At 46.7% G+C, this 17,412-nt stretch overlaps 9 protein-coding genes across 9 annotated transcripts; 2 read left to right on the plus strand and 7 right to left on the minus strand.

Annotated features, from left to right (window-relative positions):
• Positions 1 to 55: 55 nt before the first annotated feature.
• On the minus strand, positions 56 to 816 carry I302_105540 (uncharacterized protein; the record flags this gene model as incomplete). The annotated part of the gene is made up of 3 exons (XM_019195399.1): positions 56 to 75; positions 152 to 327; positions 485 to 816. The coding sequence occupies 3 exons, from the start codon at positions 814 to 816 to the stop codon at positions 56 to 58; spliced, it is 528 nt and encodes a 175-aa protein (XP_019043112.1).
• An 816-nt stretch (positions 817 to 1,632) lies between these two features.
• I302_105541 (uncharacterized protein) lies at positions 1,633 to 2,060 on the minus strand (the record flags this gene model as incomplete). Its single annotated transcript, XM_019195400.1, has 2 exons — positions 1,633 to 1,840; positions 1,909 to 2,060. The coding sequence occupies 2 exons, from the start codon at positions 2,058 to 2,060 to the stop codon at positions 1,633 to 1,635; spliced, it is 360 nt and encodes a 119-aa protein (XP_019043113.1).
• Positions 2,061 to 3,198: 1,138 nt separating this feature from the next.
• Positions 3,199 to 3,822, minus strand: I302_105542 (uncharacterized protein; the record flags this gene model as incomplete). The annotated part of the gene is made up of 2 exons (XM_019195401.1): positions 3,199 to 3,355; positions 3,494 to 3,822. The coding sequence occupies 2 exons, from the start codon at positions 3,820 to 3,822 to the stop codon at positions 3,199 to 3,201; spliced, it is 486 nt and encodes a 161-aa protein (XP_019043114.1).
• Positions 3,823 to 4,788: 966 nt separating this feature from the next.
• On the minus strand, positions 4,789 to 5,295 carry I302_105543 (uncharacterized protein; the record flags this gene model as incomplete). The annotated part of the gene is made up of 1 exon (XM_019195402.1): positions 4,789 to 5,295. The coding sequence occupies one exon, from the start codon at positions 5,293 to 5,295 to the stop codon at positions 4,789 to 4,791; it is 507 nt and encodes a 168-aa protein (XP_019043115.1).
• Positions 5,296 to 5,789: 494 nt separating this feature from the next.
• Positions 5,790 to 6,812, minus strand: I302_105544 (uncharacterized protein; the record flags this gene model as incomplete). The annotated part of the gene is made up of 4 exons (XM_065870101.1): positions 5,790 to 5,821; positions 6,033 to 6,397; positions 6,555 to 6,667; positions 6,759 to 6,812. The coding sequence occupies 4 exons, from the start codon at positions 6,810 to 6,812 to the stop codon at positions 5,790 to 5,792; spliced, it is 564 nt and encodes a 187-aa protein (XP_065726173.1).
• Positions 6,813 to 7,105: 293 nt separating this feature from the next.
• I302_105545 (1-aminocyclopropane-1-carboxylate deaminase) lies at positions 7,106 to 8,640 on the minus strand (the record flags this gene model as incomplete). Its single annotated transcript, XM_019195404.1, has 6 exons — positions 7,106 to 7,281; positions 7,376 to 7,749; positions 7,869 to 8,052; positions 8,135 to 8,255; positions 8,338 to 8,463; positions 8,581 to 8,640. 6 exons carry the CDS (start codon positions 8,638 to 8,640, stop codon positions 7,106 to 7,108), a joined length of 1,041 nt encoding a protein of 346 aa, XP_019043117.1.
• Positions 8,641 to 9,561: 921 nt separating this feature from the next.
• Positions 9,562 to 11,723, minus strand: I302_105546 (protein transporter SEC61 subunit alpha; the record flags this gene model as incomplete). The annotated part of the gene is made up of 7 exons (XM_065870102.1): positions 9,562 to 9,569; positions 9,640 to 9,699; positions 9,775 to 10,165; positions 10,308 to 10,930; positions 11,212 to 11,491; positions 11,568 to 11,635; positions 11,717 to 11,723. 7 exons carry the CDS (start codon positions 11,721 to 11,723, stop codon positions 9,562 to 9,564), a joined length of 1,437 nt encoding a protein of 478 aa, XP_065726174.1.
• A 371-nt stretch (positions 11,724 to 12,094) lies between these two features.
• Positions 12,095 to 15,083, plus strand: I302_105547 (uncharacterized protein; the record flags this gene model as incomplete). Its single annotated transcript, XM_019195406.1, has 10 exons — positions 12,095 to 12,204; positions 12,258 to 12,921; positions 13,039 to 13,392; positions 13,527 to 13,760; positions 13,848 to 13,893; positions 13,960 to 14,022; positions 14,083 to 14,102; positions 14,166 to 14,249; positions 14,326 to 14,622; positions 14,769 to 15,083. 10 exons carry the CDS (start codon positions 12,095 to 12,097, stop codon positions 15,081 to 15,083), a joined length of 2,187 nt encoding a protein of 728 aa, XP_019043119.1.
• A 451-nt stretch (positions 15,084 to 15,534) lies between these two features.
• I302_105548 (uncharacterized protein) lies at positions 15,535 to 17,201 on the plus strand (the record flags this gene model as incomplete). The annotated part of the gene is made up of 7 exons (XM_019195407.1): positions 15,535 to 15,766; positions 15,888 to 16,019; positions 16,120 to 16,157; positions 16,267 to 16,504; positions 16,602 to 16,736; positions 16,809 to 16,868; positions 16,957 to 17,201. The coding sequence occupies 7 exons, from the start codon at positions 15,535 to 15,537 to the stop codon at positions 17,199 to 17,201; spliced, it is 1,080 nt and encodes a 359-aa protein (XP_019043120.1).
• Between the last annotated feature and the right edge of the window lie 211 nt (positions 17,202 to 17,412).

The following is a 17,412-nucleotide window of genomic DNA, read 5'->3' on the forward strand; positions in this document are numbered from 1 at the left end:
AGGCCTTCAGGCAGGTTGAGCTCGAAGTGTGATCAATCGATCATCGCCTGAGTCTTTACTCTACAACCTCCCAGACTGCATATGCACCAAGGCACCTCAAGGATCAGCCAATACACCGAGCATCCACATGATCCTAAACGAAACCACATACTTCGTTGACCGCCTTCGATTGCCAGAGGTTTCGACGAGCCTGGACAAGCGTCAATCCTCATGATGAACAGAGGGTCCGTTGTCTTGGTCAGGCAGTACTCTTCGGGGATCTTCTCATTGGGATTAACCACGAAATCCAAAGTGGTCTGAATACCACCGTCTTCGAGAAATGTCCACCTATGTAAGCAATCTCGTCAGTAGTCTAACCCCCCAATCGAAAGAGCATAGCACGTATCGAGAAGACAAAGGTTCATCCATTGAGTGTGGCGTGCAAATCAAAAGAAACACCACAACCAGCAAGGCAGCGATACTAAGTCATATTCTCGTGACTTACTGTTGTTCTTGGCTACTCTCCCTGGGTGATTGCAGAGTCACAGCAATACCACCTTCAGAACTTTCCAATACTTTACCGTGATCCTCGGCCAATGCGATCTTACCAGATTGACCGACTCCGTCTCCGTTGATCGTCCACTTGGGCGCATCGGAGCACGTCTCGGTAGAAGCTTGAATCACGTCTGACCTACCCAACACCGCCCTATGACTTAGACAGTCGTCGGTACCTTTTAGTCGGATTTTGACGTCTTTCTCGGCTAGTCGAGGAGTGAGAGGAGATCCTGTCGCCATGGTCAGAGCTAAGAGGGGAAGAATGGAGGTTGAGATGAACATTTCGCGGTGTGTTACAATAAGTCTAGTAATTGATTTAAATAGTGGGTCGTTTGCGTATGTATAGCTAATTACAAATCTCGCAATGTTATTGTACAAGGTATGAGTATCTCAAGGAATCCAATGTAGGTGCCAGGAGAGCTATTATATAACGTCAGTCACTCTGACTCATCTCCCCAGATATGTGATGTCAGGAGGATGCGCCAAAGGACGTCAATCAAAAGAGTAAGCTTTTAGGTGTCTCACAGATTTCACTATCAGTTTCACTTTAATCCGAAACGGTCCAATATCTGGAATTGGGAAGTCTTCCTTTATGTTCCGTCTTGATTGACTGCTGTATCAGGTATGATCCTGTTGAAGGGTCGTCTGATTTTCAACATAAGTCATCCGCTCGGCAGGCCTTGTGGCAGCTCGATCGTCCGGTCAGATCACTTGAGCTGGTTACTGCAGTTCAAGTTGATTGGTAACCTCAACTTGAACGAAACTACCCATGATCTGCCGGATAGTGTCACCCATGGTTTGAGAGATGTCTCTCAGATGCACTTCACCTGCGCAGGGTACGCCACAACTCTGAACAACTGCACAGCAGTACCTAACGTTCATCACTGGACATAACATCGCACATGTTCGTCTACAACATCCTTGCTCGTCACCCTACAGTGCCAAAGAGGACAATGTGCCTTCTCCAGTATACATGCATCCCTACTCATAGCTAATCCAAACGCATTATCAAGCTTGTCATGACGCTACACCCTCTCATCTTGACTGTTCCGATTCGACGAATTCCCAACTTGTCAATCAAGACACAGTATCTGATCGTCAGTGAACAACCCCATGGCCATTTGGATCTGCACAGGGGACCGTGCCGCCGTGTGACTCACCTTGTCTGACACTTTCAGATGAGTCGGGTCCAGTCCCACAATCCTTAATCACGATAGGATCGGATGACTTGTCGATCTTGCTCAAACAGAACTTTGTATCGTCCTTGTTGATTACTGAGATTCTCCCATCGTCATTGACATACCACCTGCATCAAATCAATTCGTCAAAACACTCAAATGAATTGTACCATCATACTTCAAAAGATCGACTCACTTCTGCCCAGGTAAACTGTCATTATGTGGCTCCATCGTAACGATAATGCCGGCGTGGTCGGCGTCAAGCGCATCGAGAACATTCTCATCAGATCCGTCAAGGGCGATCTGAACAGCTGCACTGGAGTAGAATGACCAAAAAGAGGACTCCATGCAAGGTTTAGTATTCACGCGGAAGGTCAAGTCGACTATAAATGATGGTCGAGACAGAGTTTCACCATCGTCCGAAATCTCCAAAGGATCAACAACTGTATGCTCTTCCTCCAAAGGTGCAAGACTCATTCGTTCCTGATAATCTGATTTTGGCCATTCGGTCGGATTTACTGTCTCTGATTTTTAATGCTGAGGCTGATGCCAGAGCCAACAAAGGTAAAAGCTGCAAGAAGGCGAGCATACTGCGGGATTATAGGGTTAACGATTGATGTATTTTCGCGGGCAGTTTAGTATATTTGTCACAATATGTGTGATAAGACTGTAAGCAGGAGTTCTCATCGCCGTACGAGTCCGAGCATATGATATACCTTGACCTCGATGTCGTTTGTACCATGATGAGTTCGGATCGTTTGACCCCCGTCTAGAAGTAGAAAGGTAAGTATCAATTTGTTTGAAGATCTCACACCTCACAACAAAGCAGGGCTCGTGCAGATCACCAGACGATGTAATTATTATTGTACAAAGAGGAGGATGATTGATTTGCCTGAGTCACTGATCTCCTTTGATTCACCTCAAGTACTCACCGCAAGTCACCGGTCTGAACATCCAGGGCTCTCGTTCTTTTCCTTTGAAAGAGTGCGCCTCTCTAACATTGACGGCCCACCTTCACCTCACACAATAACATAGCATTCAAGGGGTCTTTCGAACATCACTTCAACAAGGGGAAGGTGCACAGCTCAGAGTTGATGGTAAGAGCAATTTGTGTGGCTCTCGTGCCCCTCAATTTCCAGAGTACGCCATGCACTGTGCGAGTCCTTCCATCATGAAATGAGTGAATCAGAGGCAAACGGAGTGGGCTTAGATTGATTGCAATTTCAAGTGGCATGTTCAAGTACTGTATGATACAGCCACATGACAGTGATGCAAACGAGGCTGCGCGGGAAGGACTGGACAAGAAAACAAAAAGAATCACTTTAACCAGGCTGCCAAAACAGATACGATGGTACCGTACTATTTATATCCTGCTCAGATCTCTCAGAGTGACCTCGGATAATCCAACTAGGCCAGTTCCCAGACTGAACGCAATGCGATATGTGGTCAGCAATAATCGGTCTCGCGGTTCTGCGCTAACAATTTCTCAAGAGTGTATCGAGATACCTTGTTTGACTTTCCCATCAGGAGCATCAGGACCTGTCCCGCAGGATTTCGCTTGAACAGCATTACCGTCCAACCAACTTACGCAGACCACATTGGCACCGCCAATGGAGATCCTACCGTCGGCATTGATAGCCCATCTATGAGGATACGATACACAAGTGTCAGCTTTGTCATGCACGTCACAGTGATCCCAGTAGATGTAGGTGCTAAGATACCTCTGGGGATACATCGAGAGGGCTGAAAATGGGAGCAGTCCACCGAACAACCCAGCTCACTGTTGACCAGGCTTAGCAGGATCATACCCCCCAGTAGTAAGCGGAGTATCAACCTCCACCCCATTGCCAGCGGTGAGAGCGGACAACTCGTAATCTTGTTGCTCGATCTTACCAGCTTGACCAACAGGAGGAACCACCCATTCAATGGCTGTACCACAGGGTTCAGTCCACACCCCGTTTGAAGCTGTTGAACCGCCGTTCTCCTTCAGCTTACCCAGGCATTGATCCGTACCTTTCAGGCGGAGCTTGGTCGGACCATCTCGTCTGGTGGGGATGGCTGTAGCTGTGGTGAGAGCTAGGAGAGGGAGAAGTGAGGCGATGAATAACATGCTGTATATAAGATCTCTTGTTGGTCTGTGAGCTAATCAATAAGTTCTGGAAGAGGATAGACCAAAGACAAGATTGGCGAGATGGTTGCAGAATATGTTAGTACTTATATGTCTTCCATCGTACTGGATGTGCAGGTATCGTATGCCCTTACTTACTTCATATCGTTGATCAAAACGGAGCAAAAAATGAGGGTTATAATTGGAGAATTGGAGAGGAGCGTTCGGTTAGTACTGCACGTTTAATAATCCCAATAGCCTGATCATCTCCTCGGATGACCTCATGCTGTAGCTCATGATCGGGCGTTGCCCCTTGGTCTCACTTTCATTTACCCCTGGATGAAAGGAGGCATAAAAGTATTATCAGCCGGGACCATGTCACCGAGATCAATCAACCTCCTTTCATTGCTTACAATGGTTCAAGACGTACACCGAATAATGGAAAACCAACCCTGCTTGAGCGACGATCACCCGGAATGACCGTCATCCGAATTTCTACCTTAGAGCAAGGGTGTGCCTCATACAGCCTACCCCAGTCTGTTTTGCGAGAGGTAGAGGACTGTAAGATGCTGCGTACAGTAGGATGGGGCTTTGATGAACGGTGAAGGTCATCGATTAGTATACCATGACTGAATAACCTCGATACACCATACGATCAGACTGCGTCTATACCGTGCATCGTCTCAGACATGATATAATATAAAAAGAAATAATCCTGGTGATTCTTGACGTCCTGCTGATCCCAGTCCGCCCGGAGATCTGAGCACGAGCACAACACCGTAGTATATGCGTGATCAAACAAGGTCCCAAACTACGTCAAAAAAGCCCAATGTCAGCTCGTATGTCGACCATACCAAACCCAGCGACGTTGAACACTGTACATACCTTGTTTGATACTTGATTCAGGGGAATCAGGTCCAGTACCACACTCTTTGATCTTTAACTTATCTCCTTCACCATCAGTCCAGCTCAGGCAGAGTTGGTTCTCTGCCATGATAGAGATCCGACCGTCGTCGGAGCGGTACCACCTAAGCAAGAAAGGCTCAACACGTCAATCTGATGCTCATACATCTGAATAACGAAGGACGAAAGGAAGAATATCGAAAGGAAGGTGTGGTTTCTCATCGCTGGCAATAATGCAAATGATGATTCATCACACCTTTGTCCGGCGAAACCATCGTAGCCAAGCTGCAGCTCTACCACCGTCCCCTCTTTATCGCCCTCTCCAGCAACCAATACCAGCCCAGCACCACTCTGATACTCCATCTTCCCCGGCAATTCCTCTCCATCGAAGAAGGACCAAGCCCTCGCTTCGTGGCATGAAGCCAGATGGACCATGACGGTAGGCGATTTACCAGCGTTGGTCATGACTTGCGAGAGGCATTGCTCGGGGGTCGTACCGCTTAGTCGTAATTTGGCCGTTTGATGGGCTGAACAGAGGGATAGTAATGGTAGGAGAGATAGTGAGAACAACATGTTTGATTGGGTGTGGTGCGGGGTGTTCGTATGAGTGTCTTGAGTTATGCTTTAGTACATTTCTTGATATAATTTCAATGCTGAACCAAAAAAATTCAGAGTGAGGTACATAATTGAAGCAGTTGCAAACGTGAACGGGTTAGCGATCATTAGATCTCAATCAATCAAAAAGAACAAAGGATCAGCCGTGCAATTATCTACTAGACCTCCTTGACGAGTTCCGTTCTCTTCGACATTTCACTTCATTTCCACCCTTGAGTAGATCAATGAAAAGAGCTCCGAGGGATCCGATGCGTCAAGCGATATCATTGAGGCTCTCACTTCAGACAAGATGCCTTCAACCATGCGATACTGAATCACAGTGGAGGGTGTACTCCCTGGAATAATTCGTACATACAACATAATTGCGCCGACGTTCTGAGACGGGCGCCTCGAATTAGCGTTCGAGCCTGGCAAACGGCGTTACAAGCGATGGCATGGTCCAAGCGTTGAATCTAAAAAGCCGTGCGAGGGACTTGAGGTAGACCTGAAGTACGGCAGAGTACATCAGCTGTCGCAAACAGTTGAAGGTCATGGGGATTTAGGGTAGCCCAGGCAAGACGAGGCGATGCAATCATGCAGTCGCAAATGATCAGGAGAGAAAGCGTAACAACAGGGGAGCTGAGAGAGCACCAAGGCCGCAGAGCAGCAGGGAAAGGATTGATGGATAGTTTGCTTGTCGTATCTTATTTACTCACCTCTCGACACCTCCTTGGCTTTATTCCCCTGTTCTTTCCTCCTCAGTTCGTTCTTCCTCATCTCGAATATATGTCTATGCAGCTGAAACTTCCTGTGAGTGGGCGGTTGGGGTGTAGAAGAAGTAGGTATAGAGGGTGTCGAAGGTGAAGGGCCAGATGAAGGTTTTTCTTTCTTTTCCTCCTTTTCCTGTTCATCCTTGTCCTTGTCCTTGTCCTTATCGTCTTTCTTATCCTTATCCTTATCCTTATCCTTATCGTCCTTGGTATTTTTACGAGCTTCGCGCTGATGATAATCCGCTATCACCTTTTTGATATCGTCCGCTGATGGGCCTGATGTAGATGCTGGGGTAGGAATGGGGGATGCGCTGAGTGATGATGAGATAAGTACATGTCACATCCTGAGGATGTCATTCCGATGGTGATTACTCACAACCCGCTGCACGCACACAGATTCGGTCTTGGTCAGCTCGCTGTAAGAGAGTTATGGATGTAGTAGCTGGGAAGAAGAGACAGAACACTCACCTATCCGTTAGATGCCCCTCACATGTATACAGGTAATCCTCCGTCTTGATAGTAGCCAGGACAGTCGTAGTAGGTCTATTACATATGTAGCATGGTCGAGCAGTACCTGTTTTCTATTGACACATATGACACATACCAAGATCAGCTACGTATAATTATGATATCGTGATATGACACTGTTGGAGAGATGAACCGTTGACTGACCCTCTCGTAGTAGATATTCTGGAGGTTACTTGAGCTCGCAGCTGCAGATGCCATTGTGATTTCTTCGCTATTGGAATGGGGTAGCAATGGGAAGAAGGAATTTGTGTGTTCAGCTTGAGAGTGTACAGTAGTTGTGGTTCAGATGCGAGATGGTGAGTAGATGGATGAAGACGATATCGAGTTGATGTTGATGAGTTTGGTTTATGGTCCACCTCCACCCGACATTGAATTCATATTCATCGTGCATTCATCTAACTACCCTGTTCATATTCACTTCTTTCTATGCATTCATCTTATCATATATGTATACTATAACAACCATTTACGCATCCTACTCTGCTTCACACCTAGTCATGGGGGAAATACGAAGAATAAGCGTTCAAAGCAGGTTGGCCACCCAAATGGATATACAAGACGTTGGACCCTTCCTTGATACTTCCCTCTTCTATCAACTTGATCATCCCCGCGAGGGATTTCCCTTCGTACACTGGATCAGTGATGAATGCATCTGTGTTGGCTCCGACTAGGTATACGAAAACAGTGTATCAGCTCATACTACTCCACCATGCGAATATGCAGAGAACAGTCCTTGACTAGAGGGGAAGACGGTCACTCACGCCTCATAGCTTTGATAGTCTCATCATCAGGTATCCCATAAATACCCGCATGGAACCTCTCATCAAGAATCACATCTTCCTCTTTGATCTCCAAGTCTTCATCCAAAAGCTTAGCAGTATTACTGGCGATCCTGTGGACCTGAGCCTTGGTTTGAGCGGGTTTACCAGAAGCGTCTATACCGATGACCTTTCTCTTTCTACCTTCAGCGACTGCTCCTACGATGGTTCCAGCATGGGATGATCCGGTGACACTGCAGACTACGACGGTGTCGAAGAAGATCCCCAAGGCTTTCTCCTGTTCGGCAACTTCGACTATCATGTTGACGAATCCTAGTCCACCGAGGGGATGGTCCGAAGCACCAGCTGGGATGTAGCTTTGATGTGAAAGTGCACAATACAATCAGCATGGGTCACTCACTAGGTCTAGCTTATGAACTGAGATGGATGATACCACAGACGAAACGAAAGAATCAGGCTCAAGCGCTTCACTCACTATGGCTTCCCACCCTTATCTTGCACATCCTTGAAAGCAGCCTCCGTCGCAGCTTTATGACCAATATCAAAAGTCTCCTGATTTAACCTGACATCCCCACCCATCAACCTCGATAAGAGGATGTTCCCAGTCTCAGAGTAGAGGGGTGGATCGATGGGTACCCATTTCTCTTGGACGGTGACGGCTGTGTAGGGGGGATTGTAACGATTCAGCGATAATACTTTGCATACAGAAATCTCACAAAGGTGATGATGAGCTCCACTCACCCTTCAAGCCCGATGCAACAGCTGTAGCCGTGACAGCTCTAGTATGGTTGGACTGGACCCCTCCCACAGATACTAGAGTATCACATCCCTTGGACTTGGCATCCGCTACGAGGTATTCAAGCTGGAATATCAAGGATTAGCTTAGCGTTCAGCTCTATAGAGTACACTAGACTGCTTTTTCGATTATAATCAGATCAACTCACCTTCCTGACCTTGTTCCCACCATATGCCAATCCGGAATTACAGTCCTCCCTCTTTGCGTAGATGTTGACTTTCCCACCGAGGTGTTTGGTCAGACCTGGTAAATGCGAGATGGGCGACGGTCCGAACTGAACAGTTGTGGACATACAGACCGTTAGTCAGGCAGGCATGATTTATCCAGGCTGAACGAGGCATCCACCTTTCCAGCTAGCACGGGGATAGGGATTGCGTGAGACAACACTCACGAGGAAGTTCTCTTTAGGGATGGATCGTAGTTTCTCGATGTATTTGGGTTGTTCGGACATTGTTCAAGTACTCGTAGTAGCTCTTTCACAATCCAAGCAGGTTGCAATAAGATGAACCCTTTCAGTTATAATCCTTCAAAGTCAAGTAGATATGAAGAGATACGCTATGTTGACATGCATCTTGACCCTCCCCTTATCTGTTCGATGCAAGTATATATACTCTTGTGATAGTGACGGGCGAATCAAAGATGACCATTGCAGGAAACAGGAATTGACCGGTTCAATGAGGAGGGAATCGGTATCTTATATATGAGGAGCACTTTTAGCCGAGTAGAATTGACAACAGCAGTGTGATAACATGGACAGTCAGAGTACTACTACTCGAATAGTATTCCGAATTCATGGTTAGCACCCACGAGCACGTAAGAGATATACCAAGGTATTCGGATACATAGTGCAAATGAAGACAAACGTATACAGATAGAAGAGCGAGAGCAGATAGGGTTGTCGTGATGAACAACGATTCCGATAATGATAGTCCAGAAGAGACGGTTCAAGGATATACCCAGGATGCTTACAGTTCAGTCTGGTTGGAGGTTGTGGATATTATCCTTCAGGACGATATGTTATAACTCAACCATATTCAGTCGGTTTCAAGTGAACATTGGCATCTCAAAGGTATAGAATAAATGCATTTTATGATCAATCCGTAATTTTTCCTTTTATCTCCTCCTCCCCTATACATCCCACGAAACCTGCTCCACCCTTTGTCCTCAAGTCAACACGCAATCCACCCTCGTCTTCTAACACACATTCCATGGTCCCACTTGACGTGTACTTCTTTTCCTTAAAATCACACTACCGCTCCTTCTCAACATCCTCAATACCACTCGTTTTATGGGGTTGATTCTACACAATCCTCATACTGGCGTTAACGCACCAGACAAAAGATTGAATAGTTGATTTATCGGTCTATTGTTCTTAGAAGACTACACCAAGCGAGAAATGCCAAGTCAGCATATCGCTCGCTAAATTTTGATTCAGCCGAGTAGTACTCACGCAAATCACCCAAACCGGCGGCGTCTAGACCAGAGTTCTCTTTAACGCCTAATTCGAAGTCTGCGCGAAAATACAAAACATCAGTCCACGTTCATCCGCAGACTACCAAAAGGGAAATCAAACAAAACCACTCACATCCGTAGATGATGGTAGTAGCCATCAGAATACCGGTACCACTTCCAAGCGCACCCATCATATCAGCCAAGACAGATAACAAACCGAGGGTGGCTCCACCAAACGCAGCAGCAGTAGGGATGACACGTTTGAGTTCCTTGTAGATCGAAGCTTCTCGGTGTCCTGCAAGAGTCATATTTTGATCCTTGAGTTGTTTGGCAACGTCCCTTGGACCGGAGCCTGATACTTCGATCCAGGTCTTGGAGAAGATGGCACAGGCGGTGACAATGAAAGCGATGTAGACGACGGTGTGGAAGGGGTCTTGGATGGCTTTGGTCAGGGAGTGAGGGGCGGACATGTAGTAGGCGATACCGGATACGGCGGAGAGTTGAGAGGGTACTTCTTCCATTGGCTGTGGGGGAGGGGACAGGTTAGCATTATTGTCACTCGACGGATATTATTCGGGTGATATATGATATTGTGAGGTAAAGTCACACATGTGTGGATATGTATGACACGTAGCATGAGTTTGAGGAAATAGCTCAATCACTCACCTCCCATACACCCAACAGTCTAACCAAAAAGTTGTTAGGGAATCTCGACGAAAGCATCTGACTGATCAAGAAGACGTTTGAAGTCAAAGCAGATTCCAACATGATAGGCATGTTCGAGGTGTAAAAGAGTTTGACGGGGTATGAACCTCTTTGACCTCTCATTTTGGAAGATTTGATGGGGATCTCAATTCTGAATCCTTGGAGGTAGATGACCAAAGCGAAGACTACCACAGTAGCCAAGAGGTTCATGACGTTGGGTAATCTCTCTCTGTAGAAGGCTTCCTTCAACGCTCGGGTCTTGTCGTTCCAGGTGAAGAGAAGGTGGAACAATGCGATGATGGCACCTTCAAATTCGGGTCCTCTACCCGTGTTGACGGTGTTGGGGGAGAACGCCTTCCAGATGATGGATTCACAGATGTTGGTAGCGATGAACAGGGAGATACCGGAACCGAGACCGTATCCTTTGGTGAGGAGTTCGTCGAGGAGAATGACGATGAGCGAGGCGGAGACGAGTTGGAGGATCAAGAGGAGACAGACACCTGGGCCGAGGGAGGAGGGCGAACCGTACAGACCGGTGAGGACGTAGACGGTCGCTTGACCGAGGGAGATGATCATGGCGAATACTGTGTGAGACCAGGGAGTTAGCATCGGTTTGATGGGAGATGCAAGTGGTGTTGGTTATGTTTGGTAGATAAAGGTGGTATCGTGGCGTGCTGGGAACGCATATACCACAAGGAAAAGAATGACATAAAGTAGACATATGGATATCAGACACGAGATAAGTGTCAAAGGGAGGGAATGAGAAAAGTGATAGAAGGATGGAAAACAGCAGAACACTCTCCACTTGTAAGGCAATCGAGAGTATGTTCAAATCACATCCACTCGAAATCAACTATACACTCACACTTTTGAGCAGCCCCAAACAACGCTCTATCATCTTTCAAGCTGAAATCGACGTCGATCAACTGAGCTCCAGCGAGCAATTGCATGATCATACCGGAAGTGACGATCGGGGTAATACCCAGTTCCATGAGGGTACCTCTGTTGGATGCCAATATGGCTCTGAGCCAGTACAATGGATCTGAGCTGTCTGAAGACATGATACCGTACAATGGTACTTGAGAGCAGACGAGGAAGATGAGTAGGGTGGTAGCTGTCCATAACACTTTATGGTTGAACACGACCTATAAGCGAATGAAGAATTTCAGCTCAGTACACTACACAGGCAGCCATTATATACGATGATTCGTATAGACACACCTTCTTCTCAGGAGCAGTCACCTCTGGGAGGATGCTCATGAAAGGTCGGACGAGCTCGAGGAAACGGACTATGTAGAATAAGATGAATTAGCTCCACCGAATGTGTCTGACGTGTCGCTCAACTACGCTTCAGGTGAATTTCAACTTACAACCCATTTTGACCGAAATGCCTTGTGAGGAGGGGAGCCAAGCCGAAAGGACAGACGGGAGTGGGGTTAGGGGGGTGTAGTGATATGGATGAATGAGGTATGAGATGGAGAGAAGAGAGATAGAGGATAGAATAGAAGGATATGGATTGTTTTGTAGTAGTGGTGTATATACGTGGAAGTAACATAACCAATCATAAAGAATGGCCGCATTTGGTTGGTAGAGTGTATTAGAATTACGTAATGACACGTCTTTTGGAGCCCCACATGGTTACCACCCATCTCATACGAAGAACATGAGAATTTTGAAAAAGAGACTGAGAGTATCTTATCGATCTATCTCTGTATAATTCAACATCATCATCATCATATACAATCACAATGTCAACCATAGCAGAACAACCATCTACAGACTCAACAGCGACCGCAAGACCAGAGACCTCTCTCTCTGCAAGACCACTCCCAGCAGGAACAGCACCCATCAAACCAGAGTGAGTGATCTCCTCCTACTCGCTTTACCACAACTGATCGCCTGCGTCGATAGATACCTCATCCACCAAACACCCACCGTCGACTCATCATCAACCTCAGCACTCAACAACCTCGATCAAGATGATCTAGCCGAAGGAGCCACCTCCACTCCCGGCGATTCAAGAGATAGCAAACGGCGAAAGCCCAACCATAACAAGAAAGAACGTAAAGGACAGAACAAAGCCAGGCATTTCCCCGTGATAAGAGAGACAAACGTAAAGCTATGTAAAGCATGGGAAACCACTGGATCATGCGAGAGAGGAGATTCATGCAAATTCGCGCATAGCTGGGATGGGTACTTTGAGATTAAACCTAAAGACGTTTATCTGAATTTCGACGATACAACCAAAGATGTATCCCCATATGTGGAAGACAAGGAGGATAGAGGTGGTGGAGATGTGATAGGAAGTAGAATCAACTTGTCGACCACCTGTCCGGTACTTAAAGATCTTGGGTACTGTCCCTACGGTTGGCGATGTAGATTTTTAGGTGGTCACGTTAGAAAGTCACAGGAAGATCCAATTCATGAAGGTGCATCCACTTCTGGACCAATAACACGATTAGGTGAATGGGAGTTGTTGAATTTTTCGACAGGGGAGAAAGAGGGCAGTAAATGGAAGCATAAGGAAACGAACTGGGCAGATTGGGATGTCATAAATAGCTTGAAGAGGAATCAGGTGGGTATCTCCCTGTTTCGGTAAATCTTACTCTGCGATAATTTGCCCATCCTGTCAATTGATCTCGCCATATCACTATAACGAGACTCTTGCTGAACGATTTACCATCAATCATAGTACGACTTCCCATTTTCCAAAGCCTACCTATCAGTAGTCGAACCCGAAAAACCATTCACCTTATCCAATTCCAAACCCAAATACAACTCCAAGCCACCTAAAAACAAGCGTAAAGTCGCATCAGAGATGGATGAAGAATCAGCTATGAACGTATCAGAGGAATCAGCCATGCACAATGCAGAGGATGTTTTAAATGAGAATGGAAATGATGGAAACGCGGAAAAAGAGGAAGAAAAAGGTTATGTGGTTGGTGAGAGCGAGGTTATGGATGTACCGCTTAGACCGGAGGAGAAGAAGAGGCTGAACTGGGAGGGTGGGAGGTATCTTGCCCCACTGACCACCGTTGGTAATTTGGTGAGTATGATCGATCCTACTCCAATCATAAACTCTCGAATATTCGTGTTGCCTACATATATATCGTGACACCTCACATGTCTTCTCACACCGTGTGAATGGGCCCATACTGATCTTCCTTCTCACGTCCACAGCCCTTCCGTCGGCTATGTGTAGGTTACGGCGCAACCATCACCATCTCTGAAATGGCATTGGCACAGCCGCTGGTGTCAGGTCACAATGACGAATGGGCGTTGTGCAGAAGGCATGAAAGTGAGAAAATGTTCGGTGTACAGCTAGCAGGCGGTTTCGCGAATAGGATGGTACCTGCTGCTGAGTTGATTAAGAATACGCTGCATGGAGGCGTAGACTTTGTGGACATCAATATGGTAAGTACAGCCATTCGCTGTCCTTTGGAGGATCGCTTCTGCTTGGCTGACTACCATCTAAATGCTGACTGTGCAAATGACGAATAGGGCTGCCCCATCGATCTCGTGTTCAATCAAGGTGCTGGAAGTGCATGTAAGTAATGGCTGGTTTCTCGGTCGTACTAGGAGTTCCATCTGACAAGTCTGGATGTGATCGTAGTGATGGACGCACCTGGTCGATTGGCTAAGATGATGGTGGGTATGAATCGAGCGCTAGGAGATAGTGAGTGACCCAGTACAACAGCTCTTCGCATTTGACTGACTAATCCGCCAATTCTCGCAGTACCTCTGACCGTCAAATTCGTGAGTCCTATCGAGATCACCGTTGGAATACGATATGGAGTGGCTGACATTGAAAAATCTCAGCGAACCGGTGTTGCAAATGGTAAACCCAACGCACACAAGCTGATACCGAGATTTGCGACTCAATGGGGAGCAGGTGCTCTTACTGTGAGTTTCTTCAGCATATATCGCAGCCGTTGACGCAGAATACATGACTGACTGTACTAATTATACCCGCCATCAGCTCCATGGACGATCCCGTCAACAACGATATTCCAAACTCGCAGATTGGGATTACATCAAGACCTGCGCCGAGACATTGAGAGAATCACTTAAAGATGCCAATCTGGCACCGGTACCTATATTCGGAAATGGTGATTGTTTCTCTGCTCAGGGGTATTATGAGGAGATGGAGAAGTCTGGTGTGGATGGTGTGATGGTCGCTAGGGGTGCTTTGATCAAGCCTTGGATATTCACCGAGATCAAGGAGAGGAGGGAATGGGATATATCGGCGACTGAAAGGTTGGAGGGGATCAGGAAGGTGAGTGGGATTTGACCTTGTTGATCAAAAGTCGATTACAAAGTATCCTGGAATGGTCGTTGTAACTTTCCCTTATCCACTCGGCATCATTCACATCTATTCTAGTCATACGATCCCTTCTCGCTGACAACGTATTGTCTGCCTAGTACGCCGAATTCGGTCTCTCTCACTGGGGTTCCGACACCCAAGGAATCAACACCACCCGTCGATTCCTATGCGAAGCACTATCCTTCCAATGTCGATATGTCCCCATAGGTATTTTAGAGAGAATACCTGCCAAGTTGAACGAACGACCACCAGCATACAGAGGAAGGAACGAGCTGGAGACGCTTTTGAGTTCACCTTTCTCAAACGATTGGGTCAAGATTTCGGAGATGTTCTTGGGTAAAGTGGATGATGGGTTTAACTTTGTGCCGAAACACAAGTCGAACGCTTATGGGAATGAGGAGGCTCAGGGGTAAATACAAAGATCCAGGTTTATGTTATATATCTCTCACGTCCGTTCACATACTGTATTATTCATGACTTTCCATCTTCCTTGCATGCAGATCTGTGCTTTACACTTGAATAAACCTCTATCACTTCGCATGGTGACTACTCAAGTGACCATCTGGAATGTGCCAGTACCATGATTCTGGCAGATGCATGGCGTGATCCTATTTGTACGATGATGACTTATCACTCCATTCCCATCATCTCACCATCGGTCAAACCCGAATATTGTATCAAACAACACCGAACACCATTCGGATCTCACTTTTTCGTCTTCGATGTTGACATCTTATCGCATCATTCACGTACATTTTGTATAAACCTGTACATCCTTAACGGACTCAGGCTATAACAATCAATCTCATTACTTCACATCGTTCCCTCCATCGCTGAGTTCCAAAACACACCACTCCAATCATGATGGCTCCCTCCCTTTCCAACCTGATCATCACCTGCCCCCTCTCTCCCGGAAAGCTAGCAGAGGTCAAGACTCACTTCAAGTCGGTGCATCATTACCCTCCAGGTGGTAAAGACAAGGTACCAAAGGAGTTATCGTCCAAAGCAGATGTATGGTATAGCAATTATACGGGTATACCTGATTATCTGAAATTTGAGGATATACCGAACGTGAAATTGGTTCAATTGACTAGTGGTGAGTAACTTCGCCCATCCCCTTGCATCTATCCGTTGTCATGCCGGTTCTCTGGGCCTTGACTCCAGATCTCCATGCTGGGACTGTCCGCGACTGACACTTGCTTCTCCGTGTTATCCAGCCGGTGCGAATACCGCCCTCAACTCACCAGCTCTGAGCAGCGAACAAGCGAGAAAACAAATTACCATCTCGTCCGCTTCAGGTATCCATTCTTTGAGTATACCTCAGTGGATCTTGTCACAAAGTATCAGCTGTAAGTATTAGCCGTCGTCCGTCACCCACCTTCGGTCAAAGATGGCAATCATCAGGGGACAATTCAACTCGCTGACTCTGTTCATTGATTTTTCCCACAGTGTACATGCACCTTTACTTGCAGACTTATAACCTAAGAGTATGTAAATATTTCACGCTCTCCCCAAAAGATGGCAGAGGATGGCTTGTTTGGCCATTGAACGGTCTTTCCCATTGACAGCAGCTCACCTCCCGAATTCCACATCTAGCACACGCAAAAATGGACCCGAGAGATCCCTCAACTCCCACCACCCCCTCCAGGAGACTTTGGCAACTCGGGAAGAACTTTATATGGCAAGACCGCAGGATTACTGGGCTACGGACATATCGCGAGGGAGACCGCTAGGCTGTTGAAGGCTTTCAATGTTAATGTGATTGCTGCGAACTCCACCGGGGAAAAGAGGAAAGATGAGGGATTTATCATTCCTGGAACAGGAGATGAGGAGGGTGAGTGATAATCTGATACAACACACCACCTAGGTGTTCTCCGCGAGGGGGTCCCCTGGCCTTAGGAATATGACGCTGATCCATTATATGATTCTAGGCATCATCCCATCCGCTTACTACTCTACCAATGATCCCGAATCATTCAAGACCTTCTTGAGCAAGTCGGACATCTTGATCGCAAGTTTACCATCTACTCCTCAGACTCAGAACTTGTTGAAGGACGAACATTTCGGTAAGCACTTTTCACGGTACCACGAACATCGGATACACATGAGCTGTGCTAATTTACCTGCTGATTGTGCAGAGGCCTTACCCAAGGATGCTATCTTGATTAATGTAGGAAGAGGTGATCTGTTCAAGTCTGGTGAGTACCGTAGGCATGACCTATGCATCACTTCTCTCGCATGACAAATGCCGTTTCGTATCTATGACCACGCTGACCGCTTCCGCAGAAACACTCATCAAAGCGCTCGATCAAGGTCATCTCTCCGGAGCAGCCCTCGACGTGACCGATCCGGAACCATTGCCAGACAATCATCCGCTCTACACCCATCCTCTAGTCATCATCACTCCTCACACCTCGTCGAATGTCAAGGGATACTTCGAAGTAGGGGCGGATCTGTTGTTGGAGAACGTTAAAAGGGTTCGAGAGGGAGGTAAACCTATCAACAAGGTCGATCCTGAGAAGGGATACTAGGATACTAGGCTTGTGCGATGAGAAATATGTATCTACATCGATTTATAGAATGGCTAGAAGAAACTAGAATTGGATGCATTGTTTTGGGTTTTCGCTAACACCAGTTTCATACCAGTGTGATAGTCACTGCAACGCGTGATATACGTTTCAGCAGCGACTTGTTCCACGGTATCTCTCATGCGCGTCTCTTTCCTACATGTATGTGCCCAAC

The sequence above is a fragment of the Kwoniella bestiolae genome, chromosome 3, assembly GCF_000512585.2.
Source record: "Kwoniella bestiolae CBS 10118 chromosome 3, complete sequence".
In the NCBI taxonomy this organism is placed as follows: Eukaryota; Fungi; Basidiomycota; class Tremellomycetes; order Tremellales; family Cryptococcaceae; genus Kwoniella; species Kwoniella bestiolae.